This window comes from Pectinophora gossypiella, chromosome 21 (genome assembly GCF_024362695.1).
Source record: "Pectinophora gossypiella chromosome 21, ilPecGoss1.1, whole genome shotgun sequence".
NCBI classification, from domain to species: domain Eukaryota; kingdom Metazoa; phylum Arthropoda; class Insecta; order Lepidoptera; family Gelechiidae; genus Pectinophora; species Pectinophora gossypiella.
The window spans coordinates 8,248,748-8,275,051 of NC_065424.1; the positions used below are offsets into that span (position 1 = coordinate 8,248,748).

Genomic DNA, 26,304 nt, shown 5'->3' on the forward strand with positions numbered 1-26,304 from the left:
AATGAACGCGCTGAAAAGTATCGCCGTCCGAAGGACGTAATATACGAACCCGACGACCCGATTACTCTAGCCATAGCGGCAGCCAATCAGCTCAGCATGCAGCTGCTTAATAGAATAAGATAACGTTTACCTTTTCAGACATAACTGTTATTAATTTTTGTACTTACCGGCTGAGAGCCCTCAGCGCTCCCCATTTGTCCGGTCAAGTAGTTAATGCCTTTTGCGGCAAATCAATATGAAAGAGATAAAAGTCAGCTGCTCAGCTGAGAAACGTATTTTATCACCACGCTCTTCTTTCATGTCATCATCATCATCATCAACAGCCCATTAACGTCCCCACTGCTGGGGCACCCGCCTTCCCTATGGATGGATAGGGAGATCGGGCCTTAAACCATCACGCGGGCCCAGTGCGGATTGATGGTTATTAACGACTGCTAATGCAGCCGGGACCAACGGCTTAACGTGCCTTCCGAAGCACGGAGGAGCTCGAGATGAAAACTTTTTTTTTGTGGTCACCCATCCTATGACCGGCCTTTGCGAAAGTTGCTTTACTTCAACAATCGCAGACCGAGCGCGTTAACCGCTGCGCCACCGAGCTCTTCTTTCATGTAGTTTGAAGCAATATAGTTTGAAACATTACGTATATACGTATGGAGCAGGGATATATTTATCGTGTTTAGACGTGTATGCCGACAGACCGAACACATAAAGGCCAGCAGTGACGTAGGTTCCTTATGAAATATTTAATAACTAACGCAAATTGAGAATTTTTAAGGTGACGAGTCATGCAAATAAATGAATGATATTTCTTTAAACGAAGGAGGAATTATACAATAATACAGCCTCTGTGGAGTCGGTAGTCTAGCTGTTAGTGTTGGGCTCACAATCTGAAAGTCCGGGTTCGATTCCCGATGGGGTTACGTGTTAAGGTCGACGTTTTGTAAAACGTTTACTCTTCCTCGACAATAGAGTGAATATGCATTTACCAGATAAGCATACATAACCTTCCTCATCTTCAGTTACCACCAGATGAGATTATGGTCAAAGGCAAAAATATTTTTAATGAAAATAGGAAGATTTTCATCAGATCGTAGGGAGGGATTCCATCCATAATAATATGCGGTCGACATTCCTCCTTTTCGAACCGCTAGATTAGCTTCCTCCTTTATGCGAACTGATAAGGAATGGAATTCTCTTCCAGCGTCATTGTTCCCCGTTACATACAATTTAGAGCAAGAGTGAGTAGACACTATTTGGGTTTGCCCGCTCCACCTTAAGTCATATCGCTGCTTAACACCAAGCGGTGGTCAAACACTCTAAATTGTTTAATAAATGGTTTTGGAATCGAACCTAGCAATCTGTTGTTACTTATCCTGCATGAAACTTAGCGCCGTCATGTAGCTTGTATCAAGACTCGTCTGAGAGATACAATTTAATATATAAAACTGACAGTTATTGTAGCGTTGAAATCCTTGTTTGCACCAGGGATGTTAGGGGGCTCCCTAATCGTAACCGAAACTATCTGATATCCGATATAAAAATTCATCCGTAACCGTAATCGAATCCGAAATAAAAGTTTCGGATTTGCCATTGTCATCTACTTATATTTCGGATATTATCGGATAGGGGTGGAGTCTAATTGAGACACGTTATAGCATACGTTTTGATCGGCTGGCCGCTGTCAGTGCCGATACAAAAGCCGCGCGCATTGTTTGTTTTTTTCTTTTTTTATCGTCATAACATATCTAACTTGTAGTTATAGAATAGAATAGAATAATTTTATTTGCTTGGATACATGGTTGTTACAAGATGGTCACAATTTTATGTATAAGGAATATTGTGTTTTATTTATAACTTTTGCCGTTATAAATAAAACTTTATAAGGTACCTATTTGTATTTTACTATTGAAATTCTTTAATAAAATAATACCCGTAATCAAAATTATCCGAAACTAACGGATAATCCGAAATAATTTGTTATCCTTATCCGTAACCGTATCCAGTAAAATTATCATTAATATATCCGTATCCAATCCGTATCCGAAATGTTTTATCCATAACATCCCTGGTTTGCACACACTACTGATGCTTTCAAAACAATTTTCTTATGTTTGCAATCTATTTATAAGATAAAATCCCGCTCTTAATCCCTAATGAGGTGGGCAGAGCCACCACTAATTCGAAGCCTTGCAGCCTCCACCACCTATCACGTTGGTCTTACTTAAGCTCGGTGAGGTGTGGATACTTAGTTCATCTTGCGATGGATGTACCTCTGACTACCCCAATTGGGATATAGTCGTGAGCTTATGTTATGTTTTTATGTAAACTTACAGTCATTTTAGATACTAAGTCCTAAACTGCATATGACGAACCGTACTGGTACGAGTTTGATTCACCAAAATAGTAAACAAAACTTAAACTCTCAACTCTAATATCTTTATATATTTATCAAGTCAGTATATTTGTCAAAAATAATCTACATTCTCCTTCTACACACACACATACACACACACACACACATCCACATTTATTCCCGCTTTACTCTCGCCCCAAAAACCTACGTCCTCACACCAGACTAGCCCAACCTTCCACTAAATTTCAAATTTTTATATTTAATAAAAAGATCAATACAATACAATACAATACAAATACACTTTATTGCACCAAAATAAAAAGAAATAATTACAAAAAGTCTCTTAACTAAGTACATGGCAAATGGCGGCCTTATCGCTTAAAGCGATTTCTTCCAGACAACCATAAGGTGAGGAAAAAGGTAAAAAAAAAAAATTGAAAGATTGCGGGTACAAACTATGCATACAACTTAACAACAAATATATGCAAATAAATATATAACATACTTACAAATATAATATATACCTAACCTATATACATAACCTAGCATATATACCTACTTATATAAATAGTACACACAAAATACCTAATAATAAGCAACTCAAGAGATTCAGACGATTACACTTCATCCTAAAAACAGAACCATTAACAATTCTTCCTTTAAAAAAAAAAAAAAAAAAAAAAAAAATAGAAAAAAAACAAAAAGAAAAAAAAAAATAGAAAAAAAACAAAAAGAAAAAAAAAAGGATATAAGAGTAAACTCGGAGTACATTCAAGACACAAAAAAAAAAAAGGAAAATAGAAAATCTATAAATATACATGTCGTAGCAGTGGGTCGGTGTCGGTCGTAACATCATCATCATAATGGAGGGTGGGCGTTAGAAGACAATAATGGCCGTCATCAGTATCACAATCATTTTATTTACTTCCACATAGTTTTTGTATCACGATTAAATAAAGTCACAGCATAAGGTACACACTCACGGCAACGTCACGGTATTCGTAACGGTTACACAGTCTCTCGTTATCTAGCGCGCATAAGGACGTTAGCGCGAAGGGGCTACTCGCCCTCTACTTGCCCTCCACCACCCATGGTTCCTATATTCGGACCGAATCATCGGGACATGTGAACGTACTTGCTAGGTACTCTTTTCCGATCACACTTTCTTGACGTCCCTACAAGTTATAGGTGAGCGACTATAGCACTCCTCGTAATTATTCGACACGTCCGCTCATGACGATGGTTCGCGGTAGACTGCCCGACTAGAACGGCAGTGCACGTCCGCTCGACACGACGACTCTGTAGTGACTCCCTCGACTTCACCCCGCTCTGCTCGTACGCCACCTGACGTCAGAGCGTTGCAACTTCATGATGGAAGTGTTGCAACTTCATTGTATTTTCCGATTTGATCAATTTCTCTTCTTAATTCATAACTAACTCCGACACGGCCATCCTGCGTGACACACGTCCTCGTGTGTTAATCTGAAACAATATACCACAGCACAGTATCCAAGTTCGCTCGGTCATTCCTGACCTAACATGAGACTCTATAAAGGACTCTACATGAGCTCTACTTGTGACTCTACACGAGCTCTACTTGTGACTCTACACGAGCTCTACTTGTGACTCTACACGAGCTCTACTTGTGACTCTACACGAGCTCTACTTGTGACTCTACACGAGCTCTACTTGTGACTCTACACGAGCTCTACTTGTGACTCTACACGAACTCTACTTGTGACTCTACACGAGCTCTACTTGTGACTCTACACGAGCTCTACTTGTGACTCTACACGAACTCTACTTGTGACTCTACACGAGCTCTACTTGTGACTCTACACGAGCTCTACTTGTGACTCTACACGAGCTCTACTTGTGACTCTACACGAGCTCTACTTGTGACTCTACACGAGCTCTACTTGTGACTCTACATGAGCTCACATTACATCATGATAAATCATCAACTAACAATACACGGACCATTGACCAGTATTCACACACTATAAACAACCAAACTTGAAAATCCAATTACTCTTTACACATCGGTCGTTACTATCACCTAAACGAGCGATAGTAACTCATGCCACTCTACTGAGCGACGATATCTCAAAACCAGGCGTCACTACCACCTAAATCGAGCGGTAGCAACTCATGCCACTCTACTGAGTGACGATATCTCACAACCAGGCGTCACTACCACCTAAATCGAGCGGTAGCAACTCATGCCACTTACACCAAGTGACGATATCTCACAACCAGGCGTCACTACCACCTAAATCGAGCGGTAGCAACTCATGCCACTTACACCAAGTGACGATATCTCAACACAGTCGTTGCTGCCACCTAAACCGAGCGACAGCAACTCATGCCACTTACACCAAGTGACGATATCTCAACACAGTCGTCACTGCCACCTAAATCGAGCGACAGCAACTCATGCCACTTACACCAAGTGACGATATCTCAACACAGCTAGCACACAAACTTTACATTTTAGTTGGTAGAATAGTGGTCCATGGGTTACAAATTTCTTCTACATCACTAATTTCTAATTCGTGTAGTTTGACTAATTCTACCGGAAGTCAACTTGACTTAGATTCAGGTACAATGTCATGACCAAATACAAAGTCAACATGACATCCAGGCCTCGACCGCATACCTGTAGTTTCTAAGACGAGCAGCACAAAAGTGGCTGCAGCCCCGAACACTACAAGTGCGCAGCTCCCTATCAGAGTTGCTCCGAAACAGGTCAATGGGTTACACAATTTCTTCTACATCACTAATTTCTAATTCGTTTGACTAATTCTACCGGAGTTCAACATGACTTAGATTCAGGTACAATGTCATGACCAAATACAAAGTCAACATGAAATCCGGGCTTCGACCGCATACCTGTAGTTTCTAAGACGAGCAGCACAAAAGTGGCTGCAGCCCCGAACACTACAAGTGCGCAGCTTCCTATCATAGTTGCTCCGAAACAGGTCAATCATAGCTTTCATTGCTCAATTAAATCAACATCTACTGCAAAGCACAACAGGCTGTAATATTCCTCCCCAAACTGCCGTTACGCTACAAAACAGTCATGAGTCACATCATCCCCTCCCGGGATGGCCACCATGGTCCACGACCACAAAACGACAGAGCACCCTGCTCTCACACACACAAGTCATAAAGTCACAGTGTAGCGACCAACACCTCGAGGAAATATTACCGCATTTAAACAATTACCAATTCGGTATTATCATTATTTAGAATGTTTTGCTCCAATTTTCTCACTAATGATTTACTCTGTTTCGGGCATTTTCTAAGCCTATTTCATTTAATCGTAATCCAAATCATTTTACTTCGCAATGTTTACTTCACTTCATTACGATTTCCAATTTAATTAAAGTTAACAAAAGAGAACTTTCTGCACTATATTCGTTTGTATCCTATTAAAACTTTCCATATTTCAAATCAGGTGAAACAGATACGACTCACCGGGACGTATAAGAATTTCCAATAAAAGATCAACCACTGGTCTTGTGACATGGTTTAGGTCTTCAACAGCACCAGCGCAGCAAGTCCGGCTGGTATACAACGCGCTGCCATGATGTCGTCACTTTACACGGCTACGGCTCAGCCCGCGCCATTTTCATCCCCGCTTGCAATCCACCAATTGCCGTACCACGTGGCAAGTTATGACATGAAACAAAAGAATTCACTGTATTATCGTATTCAAGTGACTTTCTTTCAACCGGTTTAAAAAGATTTCAATAAAGAATGTTGAATTTTGAAACATTTGATGAATGACGGTAGATTACAAAACACGTTATTTATCGAGACTCAATTATCATGTCATGATTAATTTCTTTTCGCATGGATTGAGAAAATACAACTTTAACCACCCAGGTTAAGCGTGTCTACACCAATTCGAAATATTTTTAGACCAAAATACAAAGATTTGACGATGATGAAAACAGATTGGAAAACGCGATATTATTGACACGGATTGACACAATATGTCTCGTAAATTTTCTTTTTAAACAAAGGGAAATAATAATTTCCAAGTTAATTTTAAATCAATTTCCTCATTATTAGAAACGGAAATTCACCCAGCAATGAAGTCAATAACAATAAGGTTCCAGTATGAAAACGACTCACCGTAATAACAGTTTCCAAGTTGAGGTACCATAATTTCCAAACACGACTGCACACAGTATGGAAATATTGTGATGTTCACTCCATCATATCTTACGGCATGTAGTGATGTCGATCATTAACAAGGTCAAGGTCACTTCAAATTCAGGTCCATCTCCAAATTCAGGCATGGCTGTAGACTACATCTTCATCACGTGGTCACACGAATGTGATAATCATCATAATCTTCTTCTGATTGTGATAATCAAAACTTGCATTGTCTTGTTGTGAACGTCGCATCACATTGTCTTCATCCAAGTTCACTAATCCCGCTTCTGATGTCGTAGCAGTGGGTCGGTGTCGGTCGTAACATCATCATCATAATGGAGGGTGGGCGTTAGAAGACAATAATGGCCGTCATCAGTATCACAATCATTTTATTTACTTCCACATAGTTTTTGTATCACGATTAAATAAAGTCACAGCATAAGGTACACACTCACGGCAACGTCACGGTATTCGTAACGGTTACACAGTCTCTCGTTATCTAGCGCGCATAAGGACGTTAGCGCGAAGGGGCTACTCGCCCTCTACTTGCCCTCCACCACCCATGGTTCCTATATTCGGACCGAATCATCGGGACATGTGAACGTACTTGCTAGGTACTCTTTTCCGATCACACTTTCTTGACGTCCCTACAAGTTATAGGTGAGCGACTATAGCACTCCTCGTAATTATTCGACACGTCCGCTCATGACGATGGTTCGCGGTAGACTGCCCGACTAGAACGGCAGTGCACGTCCGCTCGACACGACGACTCTGTAGTGACTCCCTCGACTTCACCCCGCTCTGCTCGTACGCCACCTGACGTCAGAGCGTTGCAACTTCATGATGGAAGTGTTGCAACTTCATTGTATTTTCCGATTTGATCAATTTCTCTTCTTAATTCATAACTAACTCCGACATACATATATAAAAGCAGTAAATAATAATTTATGAGTAACCACACTGACGTTCAAAATAATAACGAAGAAGATTTTGAAAAATATGCAAGGATTTAGCTTGTCTAATAGAGGGTGGCAGAGAATTCCACAGTCTCACAGCGTACACGGAAAAAGATTTGGTGTAAAAATTCGTAAGATCTTTATTATTGTAATTTATTTACACCATAAACAAAACAGTTTGTTACGATATCATCCCCTTCGTAATCTGCTGATGAAGATAGTGCGTGACAACAGTTTGCACACGGCACATTCGATTGCAACATCGCTGACCCCAATTCCCACGTTTCCTGTAAAATGCTGATGCAGCTCCACAACGGCGACGCGTGTAACTCCGCGACGCCCCTGAAACCTGAGCATCGTGCGCCACTTCGATTCCTAACATCGGTCGGGTCGCCACCTATTCTTAGTCTTAGGATACTTTTATTGTAAAAGTTTTATTTTAATTAAATTTAATTTTTAAATTTTGGTTTTTTTTCAATCCTTCGGCTGTAGCCTACGTAATTAGTTACATAACAAAAATATTTGTAAAATATGAAACAAAACAAAAATAAAATAAAAATAAAACTAAAACAAATAAACAGAACACAAAATAAAATAAATTATGTACAATTAACACTTAAAACTAAACTATATTAATAATTAAAAAGCCCGCCTCGAATCGTACCTGGTGCAGATGTACCCATAATGCTGGCCGCGTTTCCGCGTTGAACAGCCAGCGATATGCGTTATTATTATTATTAAATTTTGCCTTTGCAGGCATATACACGTACACCTTTCATTTTTATTTAATTATTGGATAGGTTATTGGTCTTACCGCGTCACAGCCCACAGGAGAGACTAAGAAAGCATCCCTAATTTCAAGTATAATAGACGGGCAGCCCCGCCTCCGCCGCTATTTAATCTCTAAAGTAACGCTAGTCGCGCAGACAAGTCCCCGAGCACACTGGTATTGCTGACACATTCTTCCTCCTATACTCGTTTACAGGTTAGTGACATCGTAACGAAAACTTTAATGGGTGATTCAGACCATGATTCTGAGTTGATATCAAACGGAATTTCCCGTCGCAAATGTATGGTACTGAAAATAATTAAAAAAGCACTAAAACTTTCCGACAGGACGTCGATCTCTTCTTCTTGTAGAAGAACGAAGTCAAGAGCAAACCCATCTTAATTAAAAAAAAAAAAGGACATTCCACTTGATATCAACTCAGGATCATGGTCTGAATCATTGCCCTTAATATTCGTTACGGTGTCACTAACACCCATACATACTTGTATGGATACTACTTATTTGTACCGGGTGTAAGTGACATCGTAACGAATACTGAGGGAGATGATTCCACTCATTATTCTGAGTTAGTGTCTAGTGGAATTTTCCATCGCAAAAGTACAGAATTGAAAATAATTTAAAAAAACATGAATATTACGACGGTAAATTCCACTTGATATTAACTCAGAATCATGGTCGGAATCATCCCCCTCAGTATTCGTTACGATGTCATCAAAACCCCGGTATTGAGCGATGTGTGTTTGGTTCTCCTCAGAGCACTCCCCACTTGTAGCAAGGCGCGTTGGGTATGATAACTTTTAAAGATAACCAAAAATGTTTAAATAATAATTGCCAGCTTTTTTAAATTGGCCGCGATATGATACGCCGTCGGGTAGGACACGAACTTTTTTTAAATTTTGACGACGCAGGTTGTTTCTCCACTAACCCGCCGTGAAGCAATGTGGTGGAGTAAGGTTATTATACCCTTAGGCTCATGAGTCGAATGCCCGATATTGGGACATAATAAGTATTGCATGCTATGTTTCTGTAATCTGCTACGCTCTCGTAGCAAGGCGTAATTCGTAGTACGTAGCGACTACGCAGATGCTACGATTGATCCTACTAGTAAAAAAACATGGCGTCCCTGACAATTGTAGTGATGGGGGTAGAAGCAATTTTATTAGTTCAAAATTCAGTTCACTGATTTGAATCACTCACTGAGTAATTATTTTTTTTAGAATTAGAATATATTTGTAGTTGTAACAATACATAGGTTAATTGCTAAATAAACAAAAGTAGGTAATACTTCACCCAGCCATATAAAGGCAAGCCATAAATGTTCAACAACATAAACTAAAAAAATACTTTTTTAATGACTTGTTCCACGTCCCAACAGGGAAATAAAGGCGTAATTTTACGTGTACGTTCAATAATGCACTCGAAGCTAAATGAAGCTATAATACCTACGTAGAACTCCATTAAATCTGCGGAATTCTCCCCCTGGGATAGAATTGCTAGCTAGCAGGCGATATATTAGCCACGGCGGGGGGCTATCCGACCCATCGCACGTATTCATCTTACATTTTTACAAGGAAATAATTCGGAAACTGAGGTAATAGACGTATAAATATTACTCGTAGAATAGAAATGTAGCTTTCTTTATATAACGTAGTGCGTAGAATATGTAGACAAATACATTACATAAAGATACGGTTCACCTTATTTCTAGCAGAAATCTCTTCCAGCTGACCAGAGTGCCTAGTGAAGTTGCAAATGTTCCAAATGTATAACCTATGTGCACCGATATGGGCTCTTCTTTACTATATACTTCTATTGTGTTAAATGCAGCTGTTAGTTTAAAATAAAAAAATAGAGTTAATTAGTTAAGAGAATGTGTAAATATAAATTATATGGCGCTACTAATAAATAACTAAATATTTTTATAATTTATATACATCACTAACACATATTTATGGAATACAATATTTGTGGTCTGCTCACGCCACGGCTTGTCCTAAATATGGTCTTTTAATTCAGGATATTGTGCTGTATCTTTCGTCCATTTGTGTAAATTTGTTTTGTATATTGTGTGCAATAAAGTAAGTATACAGGGTGTTAGTGACATCGTAACGAAAACTTTGAGGGGTGATTGAGGCCATGATTCTGATATGATATCAAGTGGGATTTTCCGTCGCAAAAGTATGGAACTGAAAATAATTAAAAAAAAAACACAAAAAATTTCATGAATATTCAGACTGAAAATTCCACTTGATATCAACTCAGAATCATGGTCTGAACCATCCCCCTCAGTATTCGTTACGTTGTCACTAATACCCATACCTACTTGTATGGCTACTGTATGTACTTGTGCGGGGTGTAAGTGACATCGTAACGAATACTAAGGGGGATGATTCAGCTGATTATTCTGAGTTAATATCAAGTGGAATTTTCCATCGCAAAAGTATAGAATTGAAAATAATTTAAAAAAAACATGAATTTTGCGACGAAAAATTCCACCTGATATTAACTCAGAATCATGGTCTGAATCATCCCCCTGAGTATTCGTTACGATGTCACTAACACCCTGTATTTGATTTGATTTGATATCCACTTCCACATTACGATCATTTTGATGAACTTATTCATTTTGCGTTCATTTTGTGAGAATTTTAAATGCTGTTTATGTCTTGTTCTTGGGTGTAGCGTCCATTTATAATAAACCATTTATGTTCTATTAAATTGTATTGTAACCTGTCATAATCCAATGAACACATTGATTCGCGGAAATTATTCGTCACCACGTGTAGAAATAGAAAAATATTTGGCTAATCTCTTAGAAAAGACATACATGTCGTGGCTGACTTTGGTAAATGAAAAATCCGCAATTTTTTGCTTAAAAAAATTGTGTCTTTTTGACAATGAGGGACTTTCCAGAGTACGTTTCCCAAAAGTATAGATGGCGCTGTACAGATTTAATGTGATAATTACCTATTTTATCATTGCTCGGGTGCATAATTATTCAAAAATATAATGATGTAATGACAGAAACAATGTAAATAGTATAAAAATAGTAAAATAGTATGTAAATAGTATAATAGTATAATGTAAATAGTAGTAGTCTGAATAGTTTGCCTGAGAACATCCGTCTAGAAACTTTTAAAAATTACTTAAAAAACACCTCCTAGACTCGTGTCCTAGCTAACTTATTATTCCTAGTTAACTTATGTTATTAATTGACTATTAGATATAAGTTCATATTATTAGTAGAGACTCTTTCCTGCAGACAAACTGTTTAAACAGTTTTGCAGGGCATTGATAATTGTATTTTTAGTATTAAGACTTAATAAATAAATAATAATAATAAAAATAATTGTTGATTGTTATTTAGATTAGATATGGAATAGAATTATGTTGCTACCTTTGTTGCTTTTATTTTGATTAGAATAATAATGGGTGGAAGATGTGAGTATACTCAGGGTGTAATAACAAGGGTTACACCCAATAACAAAGATAAAAGATGCATATGTATGTTACCCATGAAAGTGGGTCGTGTTCTAGGTTACTAGGTTCAAGATAAATTATGAAATTCTGATTACTGCAAGAAATCTCTTTGTTTAGAGATAAGCTAACCTGTATTGTTGGTTTTCTTTTTTCTTGTGTCTGTTTTATTGTGTCATCATCATCAGCCCATTAACGTCCCCACTGCTGGGGCACGGGCCTTCCCTATGGATGGATAGGGAGATCGGACCTTAAACCACCACGCGGGCCCAGTGCGGTGGTTATTAACGACTGCTAATGCAGCCGGGACCAACGGCTTAACGTGCCTTCCGAAGCACGGAGGAGATCGAGATGAAAACTTTTTGTTTGTTTTGTTGTGTATAAATAAATAAATAATAAAGACAGATATAAAACTAACAGAAACATTTTGTTTTTTTTTTTTTATTTAATTTATTTATGAATTTTAATCAAGAAAAAACGTAATAAATCACACACACAGTCACAGTGTGCTATTTCAGTAATTTCGTGTTTTGTCGTTTAGTAAAAAGTAACTGATTTGACTAGTTGGAAATTACCCTAGTAGAAAGATAAGCAAAGGCAACTCTATACAGCGCCATCTACATTTCTTGGGAACGTAACCTGGAAATTCCCTCATTGTAAAAGGTACGGCCACGAGTACTAATATGTACATACACTTTGAAACTATGTCACATTAACGTTTTTCACAAATTAAACCGTAAGTCTCATTAAATGTCAAATATGATAGTGCGACAGGGTTCTAAAGTGGGTACATGATATTGCTCATGACTGTACAAACAGATTCGACAAAAAATGTGATAAATCAGTTGACAGCATCGGCGACGATTATATCTAGAGCAAGACAGAAAGGCGGTATACAAATACAGTAACTTATGGTCAGTCCTTCTCCCGTATGTCGAAGGTTGTGGTCAGCTGGAATTAACACGGGTACTCCCGTAATCCCGGATCCTTCATATCAAGCCTCGCGGGAAATTTATACCTTCTACGGGACTTGCAAGTAAACTTATTACCTGTTGGACCAGTGTTTTGATTTATTTGAAACTTGCGTCCGCACTTTCAAATATTGGTGGACAATGCTATAAAGAAATACAAAATATGACACAATCATCATCAATGTAAGAGCCACGCTGTTGTCGGTGCAGGTTTTTAGGGAGAAATAGGGCAGTGGTTTCCCTCTTGCCTTCCGCCCCGCAGTACTCTGTCTGACGCAAGTGGGATGACGCCCAGAGTAGTCTATTACAAAGCCATACTAGGACTCCTCCTCCGCATCTGAATAGTACTGACAGTTACTGCTGCCCTCTGTCAGGTTCCAGGATACAGTCCCTGTGACTTGCCTCTTCCGTCCTGCATTGCCGTACCGATGGCTCCCATCAAAACACACTCATAACATAAATTCACGACTGTATCCCAATTGACCCCAATTTACATAGTACCCACACCTCATGGAGTTTTCTATTAGACTGACGACATGAATGATGAGTCGTGTCGACGTTAATAACAGTCGAACCGTGTTAGTGAAAACTGAAATTATGGCGTTGATAGCGATTCCCTGAAAGGCGAGTCTCTTTACGGTCCACGCCTTACCGAGTTTTTTGTTAGACCAACCTGATACATAGTGAGCGGAATCGTCGTCACAAAATCATCATCATCAATTTAAGAGCCTTTTCCATTCCAGTCTATCAAAGGCCTATTCCTTGACTTCCCTATAAGACACGACGTTAACCTTTTCTTTAATCTGTTTCATGTAAGCTCTTCTTGGTCTTCCCCTTCCTCTCTTTCCTTCTAGCTTTCCTTCTATGATGTTTTTAATGAATTCGTCGTGTCTTATTAGGTGTCCAATCATCTTGCGTCTTCTGTCCTCAATAATTCTCAGTATTTGTCTCTTTTCCCTTACTCTTACTAGCACTTCCTCATTTGTAACCCTTTCTGTCCAACTTATTCTTTCCATCCTCCTCCAACACTACATTTCAAAGGCCTCGAATCTCTCTCTGTCCTTCTGTGTCAGTGTCCAAGTTTCACATCCGTAGAGGGCTATACTCCATACGAAGGTTTTGACACATTTTTTTCTGATTGCTTTGGCAATCTAAGCCTTGAATATGCACCCTTTGTCACAAAATATAACACTTATAATAAGCTTAAAAATATATATATAATGAACATCACGCCTGTTTCTTTCAAGTGGTAGGCAGGGGTATATACTTCTCGCCATCTATATGTTTAAGTCCTGTGATTGAGACTGAGCGTATTACCAGTCACCGGGTACAAATACTGGAAAAAAATATGAAAAAATAAAGTAAATTGACCCGCCCGGGAATCGAACCTGGCACTTCAAATTTGTTAGTTAAGTCTAGTCAGTTTAGTGCTCTAATTGGTATTCAAGCTAGAAAATATATTGAGAAAGATGTCGGAGGTTACACTTAGGTAGGTACCTAATATTTTGCACGTGCTTGTAAGGCATTCTAAAAACATAGCATAAATAATATCTATGTAAATTACCTCTCCACGTTTTAAACTCTGTGTGCGATATTCATCGCAATTTTCACAGGCTGTGGATTTTTCCGCGCGTTTTCCTGAGGACACGCCATATACGGGCTATGAATATGAAGTATGTGCCTTCAATTGTTTAGCTGCAGTACGCTGCTTTTACCTGATACTACTCGTTACCAGCCGAGAGCTTATTCCTTTAGCAAAACTAGCGTTTTTGAAACGTCGACGCGATGCCGGCGGCGCATAACGTTTTTTTTTGTTTATAATATAAGTAGGGGGAAAAAGAGAAAATTGTACTAATAGGGATACCTAGAACACACCCCGGACACTTCATACAAACAAACTTGTTTTACACATTTTTTTTTTTTGACGTGACTTATTGTAGATTTGCCGCAGATGGCATTAACTACTTGGCCGGACAAATGGGGAGCGCTGAAGGCTCTCACCCGGTACAACGTTTAAGACAACAGGCCTGAGGGTGCCCAGTTGGGCGCGAACCTCGGCTCAGGGCGTCGTCTGAGAGGAAAAATATTTGAAACAATTAATCGACCCTAGTGGGTCGATAGCGATAAGCGCTGAATGAGGGAAATCGTCGACCACGCCGGCGGGGTCGGTATCGGGTGTTTTACACAGACACCACACGTTATCGTACACGCGCATCTGTGTGTGACATCTGATGATTGAAGGCCAAAGTAAGGGGGGGGAAGGTTAAACCTAGTTGCCTTTCTATTACGTAGTATTATTGTTTATTCTATGCTAATAAATCTAATAATACTCACGAGTGCCATCTTGAAGTATACCAGCTGAGTGTGAGGGTAATACTCGCAAAGTGATCACTGAGGAGTTGTTTGAACGTTGCTAATTGAAACGGGACCGCGGCGCAAGGGAGGTGTGTGGAGGAACGATATAGAAACGATATATATAATTTTATCCATTAATAATTATTATACCTTATATGCTGGTCACTCTCTTGGCGTAGGTTTGCCGCAGATCATATCCGAATCTCGGCACTTGCTCGGAGTTTGCCTAAGTACTTAACATACATACATAAACTCACGCCCGTAATCCCTAATGGGGTGGGCAGAGCCACAAGAAATCAAAGACAACTTGCAGCCACTGTTGATACGATGTCGCACGCCTAAGTACCTACTTAAATTCTCCCCATTTGGAGTTTCCCCTTACTTGTAGATTGCCTAAGTACTTTTTTTTCTTGTTATCGCGTGGGTTGTGAGGTGGATTACCAGCCCCATTAACTCTGGTGTCAGGGTTATTATTGAGCCGCCATAGGCCCCTAACATAACGACTACGTACTTACATCAGTAAGTAGTAACCGCGACCAACGGCTTAATTTGCCTTCCGAAGCACGGATAATCTTACTTTCGGACAATCAGGTGATCAGCCTGTAATGTCCTAACCAAACTAGGGATCACAAAGTGATTTTTGTGAAATGTCCCCACCGGGATTCGAACCCGGGACCTCCGAATTCATTTATAATGACGCTTCGGGTTTGAAGTAGGTATCTCCATAAGTACAAGTGATAAACAGGTAAAATGCTGAAAAATCTTAGAACCTCACCTTCTAATCTGAACATAGCAAAAGTATGAATAGTTAGGAGATATAATACAGCATGAATAAACGTCTTATAAGGGTCGTGGTGATACAGGGAAGATATGATGTCGAGTGATTGATGTAGGGGGCAGGTGAAAGAGGGGAGCGTGAAATGATAGATAGTGAAAGATGAGATTTCGGCGCCAGATATGATTTAGTGGCTTGTCACCGTTGTGTTATGAAATTCCGCTGGTATCTGTTATTGGTTTAGTGAAAAATGAGATGCAACACATAACAAAGCTTCACGCCTGTATTTATCAAGAGGTAGGTAGAGGTGTGTAGTATAATACACCCACTCCTGACCAGCTATATCTCAGCTGAAAATGAGATATACTGGAAGATTTTGATGAGAGTGGAAGAAATGAAAGTAGTCTTTCCAGGATAGTAGTACGTGGAATTCCATCTTTGTCTACTTCAATAGGAAATAGACGTAATCTAATGAAAGGCGAACGCCTTATCTTATAAGGAAGTCAAATAATTGGTCTTCGATAGACAAGAATGGAGAATACTACACCGACATGAGCGTGGCTCATAAATTGATGATGATGACGAATCAAATAAGCGCCTGAAAACTAATCACTGACAATAATGCAACTTACCAAGTGCCAGCGTGAGCACGACAAACGCCGGCGAGGTCATTGACCCGGCTGGCGGCCCGCATGCGGCCCGGCCGCGCGCGCATGCGCCCGTCACCGCGCGCCGCCGCGCACCGCGCACGCGCCGCGCATCGCGCGCGCAGCCCCGCCACGCACGCACCGGACACTTTTTGATATTTTGACAATTTAATAAATACTAATTTATTTTAATTTTAATATATTCAGATTTTTCTACTTTATTTTAAATTTATTATAACTCATTCACTTTCCATTAATAACACTTTATAATTTTATTTATTGTCTATTAAAAACACTTCGAATTGTTGCACTTTATGTTTTATTTTTTAATTTATTTAATGTTATTTTATTTACAAATTTCACTAATATCACTAACAATTCACAATAAAATGACTCCTTAGCACACTTAAAATCACTTATTTGGCAGTGAAATTTACTTGACAAAGTCTTTGTTTTTAACACTTACACTTTAATTAAAAGTAAATTATATAATTTCTGCGAAATTCCGGAATTCCGGGAATTATTGTCCGGACGGAAATAGCAATTCCGGAAATCTGTAGACAAACAAATATTTATATTTATAAGTTGTTTACTCATAATTAGTATTCAAGGAAGGGAAAATTTAATGAAATGAAAATTATTAAAATATCTGCGATAACAGGCTATTCCCATTACCAACAAACTCCATAGGAACGGGATATGAAATATCGTCAAAAATGACAGACGCGACGTTAAGCAACTCGCCGTAGCGGGAATCGCCGTTCGGGGAGTCGCTGTCAACGCCATAATACGAAAAACATAACATAACATAAACAGCCTATATACGTCCCACTGCTGGGCACAGGCCTCCCCTCAATCAACCGGAGGGGGAATGGAGAATACTCCACCACGCTGCTCCATTGCGGGTTGGTGGAGGTGTTTTTTCGGCTAATAGCCGGGACCAACGGCTTAACGAGCTCTCCGAAGCACGGAATCATCTTACTTTTTCGGACAATCTGGTGATTCAAGCTTGAAAAGTCCTTACCAAACAAAGGACAGTCTCACAAAGTGATTTCGACAATGTTCCCATCGGGAATCGAACCCGGACCTCCAGATCGTGAGCCTAACGCTCTAACCACTAGACCACGGAGGCTGTTCAAAACAACTATTGATATTTAAAAGTATGTACATATTTATAGTATATCCCTTCCCATCTCCGCGTCAAATAAAATCAATCCGTTTTAAAATTGGGTTAATTTGAAATGGATAGATACTTTTTCCCCCATCTGTTGACACAAGCTACCGTTTGCCGATTGGTTCAAATCTGCATAATTGAAAATGAGCATTCTATTTGAACGATTTGCTGACAAAACAGATTTGCCAGTTATGAAGTCAGATTCCAATAGCCCCGATATTTTACACAATAGACTTGTTTTGAATTTGTTTTTAATGTTTTTGTAAAGTGGGGAACCAGTTATTTTATTTATTTTATTAAAAACTAGTCTTCTGTAACTATTTTCTTTTATTTTGGTGCAATAAAGTAATATGTATTTGTGTGAAAATGGTAGGCTGAATGAAACGTTACGTAAAGGTGTGTGAAAGAGAGAGCGACGAGTGAGCGAGAGAGAAGAGAGCAATGTGGAAGGACAGGGAAATGGCGGCTAATTGTTTTTAAAAGGGAAAATGTACAAAATTATAAAAACGTTTTAAATAAGCATGGATTAATGAAATATAATCGTTTCCTTCATGTCCCATCCGACGTTTGTATCTGTAATAAATTGTCACTCAGTGGCATGCTCACTCTTAATTCATTAATTAATATTTTGCCAGTTGACTTAAAGGTTAAATATTTGATCATGCTTGAAAACTACTGTGCTAACGAGTATAAAACTACGGTCAGCAATAGGTATAATAAGTTAGACGGGTACGTGAGGGGCACTTTGTGACATATACAGCAAACAATTACTACGGCAGAAGGCTAGACAGGTACTTGGTACCAAGATCTTATAATGAAATAGGTTGGCAACAAACTAGTATAAGTAAACCAGTATTAAAACTAAGGTTAAGAAAGTCCTTACTAGGCAATAGCGGCCGCTCGCGCCGTCTTCCTTTTCATCAGCTGACCTCATAAGTATTTCCTATTATTATTATGACTAAGCGCTGTCCCTTTAAGAAACCTATCACGCATACTCGCACTTGCAGTCATGCGCACAAGCATGCATACATACACACATCACACGCATACAATCTGCCTATTAGGTACACATACTGTCTCTGTCTAGCAAGTACATAATTAAGAATATGTAATTAAACTTGATCCCAAGACCCTCGGGTCGTAGGGCTAGACAGGAATCTTTGCTTTAATCTTTTACCTATTATTTCTTTTCATTATCGATGTATAAACGCTATAAGCATGGTAATCTTTTTCTTATCGTGTGGGTAGTAAGGTCGATTATCAAACCATTGTAATAGTTGTTAAGTATTTAGCAATTTCTTTTAAGCAACAAAAGGTGCATACTCATTTAGTTATAAGAGCGGCCGCCAACAAACTGGTATTAGTTTGGCGAAATTATTTTTTTAAGAAAAATTGTACCTTTTTTGGATTAAATAATAAAAAAAAAATATCCTACTACCCATCCATTATCCTACTTTTATTTAGACTGTATTATTACAACATGCTATAAATAATAATAATACCCGTATGGCGCGGAAACAACCCACTCAAAAGAGAAAAAAAAGAAAAAAACAACCTCTTAAAATAATAATTAAACACTTAAATAAACAAAACACACTCACTGACTCACATCCAAACACCCACGCTCACCCACAAACACACACATTTCATTCCAATGTTATTATTATTGTCAATAGAAGTAACTCTTGCTTCAAGCTCAATAGCCGTGCAATAATGGCTTGTAAAGCCGTTCCATAAACTATAGCACTATGTAGCACCATATAAAATCAGTGGAGTGCAAATGTGTCGATGTGCCGAGCACTTGCTGGCACTTGGCACTCGGTCCCCGGCACTAGCACTCGGCACGTGGAGTGACCATTAGCTGAATGTAACGGCTTTCTTTTATTCTGCCTTTTTGTGTGTTTTTTCGAAGTTTGGTGTTCGAGCGGACGATTGGTATGTGCGTAAGGTAGTGGATTTAAAACTACATGACACTTCTGTGGTCATACATACATACATAAACTCACGCCTATTTCCCACCGGGGTAAGCAGAGTCTATAGAATTCCATTTGCTGCGATCCTGACACACTTCTCAATCAATCAATCAATCAATAATACTTTATTGCACAACAACATACATAAAGGACATAAACATACGAATAAAACATAAGCACAATAGGCGGCCTTATTGCTAAACAGCAATTTCTGCCAGGCAACCTTAGGGTGAAAGAAGATTATTCATTGGAGCACGGGCTGGTGCAATAAACATATTATAATGATACTAACATAACAAAAAAAAAGAATAATAAATAATACTTAATACTTCTCTTGTCTTCTGTGGTCATATAGTTGGAATTTGAGTGACTACGCTTACTCCACCGAATTACGTCGTAGAGTCTCGGGTTCGATTCCCGGTTCGGGCTTTAAACTAACTCACTGTTTTTTTTTGATATATTTTGACGTGACTTATTGTAGATTTGCCTCAGATGGCACTAACTACTTGGCCGGACATAGCCCACTGATTCGATTTTATGACTTCTGTTCATGTTTGTTAATGCCAATAGGATCGCTCCCTATTACATACGACTTAAACAAAGCTGGCGAGGAGTTTAAATTTAAATTCAAAAATATCTTTTTTCAGTAAATAACATGACCTAGTTAAAAAAAAAACATTCAATAATTTAATTAATTATCATCCGGCCCCACATGCTGTAAAATATGAGCATAATTATAATTCAAGTTGGCTGACCACGCCGAAATGGAGACATTAAATTAATTAATATTTTATCAGCGGCCGTGGAGGAAAAAATATAATCGGAAACGGTTATAATATCTACACCTAGTGAGGTAATACTAGGGAATGCAATCCCGGTTTCGCGGAATCCCGATCTCGTGAGATCTCGTCAAATTTTTCGGGATCAATCCCGATGCATAATATGACGAGATCCCGTTCGAGATTGACGGGATTGGGCGAATCTCCTTGAGTTATACTTTTTTTGTATTGATTATGCTGATTTCCAAAGAAAACTTAATTATTTAGTTAGTAATATTGAAAAATAACGGTTTGAGGTTTCATTCTATTTCATTCTAAAAATATTTTGTTTTAATTAATAATAACAAACAAGCAGTTTTCAGCCATCCTAACTTTACCTTTTTTTTAAGATCTAGACGAAATCCCGAAAATTGCGGGATCTCGAGTCGGGATTCCCTAGGTAATACACGTCCGCGCGTTATAAGTACAGATCGGAAATTCAGTGGCATATTCACCTAAACGATACCGGTATCGGTAACGGTCTAAGCGTGACATACATTGTAGTGTCACGGGTTCGAATCCTGGCTCGGGCTCTAAATAACTGAATTCGACTTTATGAGTTTGAATTCATGTTCGTATAGTAGATAATTGATACCACGTGGTTTCCAGGTTTGGGCCCTGTTAATGCAATAGGCTTGCCACTTTTTTAATGAGACTAAAATATAGCTGGCGAGGAGTGGGTGTATTCACTATACATCTCTGCCTACCCCGTCGGTGATACAGGCGTAATAATGCTATGTTTTTTACTCACAATGAAAATACGGATTGCGGTCGTGAGTGTATGGAGTGGTGGTGAAATGTATGGAGTTTTATTCGGTAGTTAACAGCGGTGGAATCTAGGTTATTTCCAGTTTAACAAGCTGTGTTTGAAGTACAGCTCTTCAGGGGATTTCACATTTTTACACAGATATATTTATTGTGGATGGACTGGCTGGATAGGTCGCTTTTAAATAATAATTATAAAATCTGATTTTATACATTTCATTTAATTCAATTCAATTCATTTATTTGCAAACAACCAATCATATACATCAGATGCAAATTAATATAAGTTAGTTAAGGTAACAATAGGTACATTATTCAATTATTTAGTTCACAACAAATTTACAGGACAATAAATACAAACATAAGAGACACACACACACATAGTAATTACTCTTAAATTAACAATAATTACTATAACAATTATAGAGTAAGACACGCACATATAGTTAACCAACATGACAAAAATTACAATAATATATCATAGGAATAAATAAATAATAAAACATGTATTGCATAAAAAGGAAATTATTATTTTGATGTTTCGCAAAGGTCAAAAAATTCATTCAGACTATACAGAGGATTAGCAAGTAGCAGAATTCTTAGATTGTACGAGAACTCTTTTGGACCTGGAATTTAGCATAATTTTACTTTTTCTTTTGCGCAAATATTAAGTTATTATGGTCAGAAGAAGCAAAGTACTTAGTAATTTTATCGGTGAAACGATGAAACTGATCTATAAAATAATAAAAAAAAAACAAATTATTTATCGGGCAGCCGTGGTAGCCTAGTTGATAGAACGCTTGCCTCTAACTTTGAGGTCGCAGATTCGAATCCAGCACAGGCCTAAAAAATATTGTCGAATTTGTTTTCGAATTCATATTTGGATCATAAATGATAATTATCACGTGCTCAGCGGTGAAGGAAAACATCGTGAGGAAACCCACATTCCCGAGAAATGCATTTTCGGAGGTATGTAACCTAAACTGTATTGGGCTGGTTTTCACTTCGCCGGTTGGAAGACCTTCCAACCTGTAAAAAACCTGTCAAATCTTCAGGTTAGGTAAGCGGAACCTGTGAAGGGAATAATGCTAAGGAGATGATGATGATTCAAATTATTTATCGCCTCATCACTTCTAGTATAAAAGCCACAGATGAGCACGGACGTAAATTTTTAAATTACCCTCGTTTCATCGCTCTGTACAATATCCCGTATAATATATGAGGGTAGTTGAGCATAATGACAGTTTTAATGTTTTAACGCATATTGTTTCACAGTTTTGTACGCGCAAGTTGATACCTGATGCTTCGTTCACACATGCCGAGTAAACCAGCGTGACAGAGCTCTTGGCATATAACAGATAAGGTTGATATTTCTTTGGCTATGGCAACCGATTGAGTACACTGTCTCGCCGGTTTACTCGAACGTGTGAACGAGGCATGAGGGTGATTGGCCTTGTAGAATTGCTTATGTGATTCTTTAAAAGCAACTGTAACGTTATCCACGTGGACTAGGGTGTCAGTAAAAAACAAACTGAAGTTATTGTCATATGACATGTAATTCTGTCTACCCCAATAGATATTATAGGTTTTATCTTTATTCCCCCAACTACATAATGCTGCTTTTCGGCATTATCAAAAGTACGAAACCTTCCTATCTTTATAGCAAACTTACGTTTTCTTCTCGCATTCGTCTTGGTCAGTTAGTGATACCCCCACATAAAACTGCAGCTTTTGAAGGTAGTTTCAAGTACACCGCCGCAAAAATATGGAACAATATCCCTCCCCCATTTCGCAACCTATCTGCTATTAAAAGCTTCCGAATAAAAGTAAAAGAACACTTTTACAAATCCCAATGCGGTGTTTAAACATATTAATCTAACAAGTAAATTTAAAATAATAGTCACAGTAATACCTAATATAAAATATTTATCTGAGATACCTGGTTATATATCTTGCACTACATACTAAATACTGTCATATAAGAATACAAACATATACGAATACTTACCTATTATTTTATTTAGTTTTTTTATTAAAAATATATTTTTACTTTTCAGCACATTCATTTAAAATATGTACTTAATTATAAAATTACAAAATGTTCTTAGACTTTGCGTCCATTTTTTGTTTAACGTGTTACCTGATTACCTTACCGGTTTCAACTGAAAACCAGCGTCATAGTCTAGGCTATGGCATTATGCTGAGGTGGAACCGTTTCGGCATACATTCATAACTGTATTATTTTATGTTAATTATGTTAAAACAATAAGTATGTCGAATAAATATTTTTTCTTTCTTTCTTCTTTCTTCTTCTTACACTAAGTAGTTATCGAACCATAAAAAGCTTACCATAGAATGTTGTTATGGAGCTAAGAATAGATCAAAGAGCGAGCACTATCGTTTGGTGTTAAATTTTGCACCTTTCAACACCGCATCTCCTTGGCCCGATTTCATGGTAATTAGTTTGTTTTCACTCTTAATGGGAGCTAATGAACTAACAGTGAATATAAAATTAGTACCCAGTATTTACTAAATTTGAGGAGCTCGGTGGCGCAGCGGTAAACGCGCTCGGTCTGCGATTGTTGAAGTTAAGCAACTTTCGCAAAGGTCGGTCATAGGATGGGTGACCACAAAAAAAAAGTTTTCATCTCGAGCTCCTCCGTGCTTCGGAAGGCACGTAAAGCCGTTGGTCCCGGCTACATTAGCAGTCGTTAATAACCACCAATCCGCAGTGGGCCCGCGTGGTGGTTTAAGGCCCGATCTCCCTATCCATCCATAGGGAAGGCCCGTGCCCCAGCAGTGGGGACGTTAATGGGCTGGTGATGTGATTTACTAAATACGTATAGCAACGGCCTATGTTCAGTGGTTGAGCGTTGGGCTCACAATACGGAAGTCCCGGATTCGAATCCCGGTGGGGACGCACCGCAAAAATCACTTTGTGATTTCCAGATTGGTTAGGACATTTTAGGCTTCAATCACTCGGGTGACCGGAAAAAGTAAGATGATTCCGTGCTTCGAAAGGCACGTTAAGCCGTTAGCCCGGGCTACTAGCCCAAACACCTCCACCAACCCGCAGTGGAGTAGCGCTGTGGAGTTTGCTCCATACCCCCTGTGCCGAACATTGCCTAACGTGCTCTCCGAAGCATGGATCATCTTACTTTTTCGGATTCGGTCTCACAAAATGATTTCGACAACGTCCCCATCGAGAATCGAATCCGGACCTGCATAATTATCTTAGGACTTCGTTTCCTGATTGTCCGAAAGTAAGATGTCCGTGCTTCGGAAGGCACGTTAAGCCGTTGGTCCCTGTTACTACTTACAATACTGATGAAAGTAAGTAGTCGTTACATGAGCCATGTCAGGGGCCTTTGGCGGCTCAATAGTAAGTCTGACACCAGGGTTGAAGGGGTTGGTAATCCATCTCACAACTCACACGATAGAAGTGCGTTTATGTATGTATGTAGGTCGTAATAACCAAAACTTCTATTTTGCTGTAATCATTGGAATGCAGGCCGCCGTCATATCACTATGCCGCCGAGAAGACCTTGAGACGCCGTCTAGACGCACGCGCATACTGTTTATTTTTATTTCACAGGTTTAAATGATTCGATTTTCAAATATTTTGCCGCAATTCAATGCGTCTGCGTTTACGCTCTAGAAATTCAGATCTTATTGTTGCCTTATAGTTTAAACTACGTAATCGACTTTTAAAAAATCGGAATGTGTTAACAAGAACACACCGACCGAGAAGGACTTACATTGACAAAAATGGAGACGTTCTTAGAAAAGGTTTAATACCATCTACTCTGAACCGGCGTGCGTGTATGAAGCCATTGTTTAATGTGGAGGAAGGAAGAGAAGCGTGTCAGGATCGAAGCAAATGGAATTCTATAGTCTCTGCTGACCCCGGAAGGGTCCCGGTTACTACTTACTGATGGAAGTAGTCGTTACATGACTCATCAGGGGCATTTGGCGGCTAATAATAACCCTGACACCAGGGTTGATGAGGTTGGTAACTCACCTCATAACTCACACTTTAAAGAAGAAGAATAGTATGTAGTATGTACGTACAATAGCATTTAGGTCACTGTCCATCATCATATTTTGAACCAGACTAGTCACATTACTTCGGCAGATCGTTCACAGATGTGTCGCGGCCTTGGACGTCTGGCTGCTAAAGTCTTAAACTGTTTATTGTTTTTGGACATTAACTATGATGAAGCATGGCATGCAGTGGAAATAGTTCTCATAGACATACATGTTACCTCGCTGGTCACAGTTTTAAATCATTCGAATACCAAAACTAAAGATTTTATCTATCTATCTCTTTCCAGAATCAAAATTAATAGTTAATAGGACAGATCGTTGGTCACGGTTACTACTTACTGATGTGAGTAAGTAGTCGTTACATGAGCCATGTCAGGGGCCTTTGGCGGCTCAATAGTAACCCTCACACCAGGGTTGATAAGGTTGGTACTCCACCTCTCAACCCACACGATAGAAGAAGAATAGTTACCTATCGTTGCCTTACATTGGAAATCATGTGAGCGTGTCGCATAACATAAGACAGTTTTAAGGCAGTAGTTAAACAGAAACTTTGCAAAAAGGATAACCTTTTTTACAAAGTTTCTTATAATAAGGTTAGTGATTATTTAGAAGATATTAATGCATGGGATATACTGTCTGGGAACTGATATTAGGCAGCCAAATTAATAAATTATGTAACATTATTTTATGTTTTTATTTTAAGATTTCATCTCGAGCTCCTCCGTGCTTCGGAAGGCACGTTAAGCCGTTGGTCCCGGCTGCATTAGATTAGCAGTCGTTAATAACCACCAATCCGCACTGGGCCCGCGTGGTGGTTTAGGCCCGATCTCCCTATCCATGCATAGGGAAGGCCCGTGCCCCTGCAGTGGGGACGTTAATGGGCTGGTGATGATGATGATTTAAAGAACGTCTAGGACAATGTGCCGAGGTTTTTCTCGCAGCTTCTTTTCCCCGGCTACACAGGTTGTGAGAAGCTGCAGTAGTTTTAGGCAGGTGAGACGTTCGTTATGTAAAAAATGACGATTCCAAGTGTAAT

At 38.9% G+C, this 26,304-nt stretch overlaps 1 protein-coding gene and 1 long non-coding RNA gene across 2 annotated transcripts in view; both read right to left on the bottom strand.

The window, feature by feature from the left end:
- The window catches only part of LOC126376493 (uncharacterized), a 47,844-nt gene extending 31,178 nt beyond the window's left edge, over positions 1-16,666 (bottom strand). The window contains exon 1 of the mRNA XM_050023917.1: positions 16,477-16,666. Coding sequence (XP_049879874.1) covers positions 16,477-16,516 — 40 coding nt within the window. The 5' untranslated portion in view covers positions 16,517-16,666. The remainder of the gene's footprint in view (positions 1-16,476) is intronic.
- On the bottom strand, positions 3,254-7,440 carry LOC126376776 (uncharacterized). The gene is made up of 2 exons (XR_007567758.1): positions 4,626-7,440; positions 3,254-4,553 (listed from the first exon to the last, which is right to left on the bottom strand). It is a non-coding gene; the product is annotated as an uncharacterized LOC126376776 (long non-coding RNA).
- Positions 16,667-26,304: the final 9,638 nt, after the last annotated feature.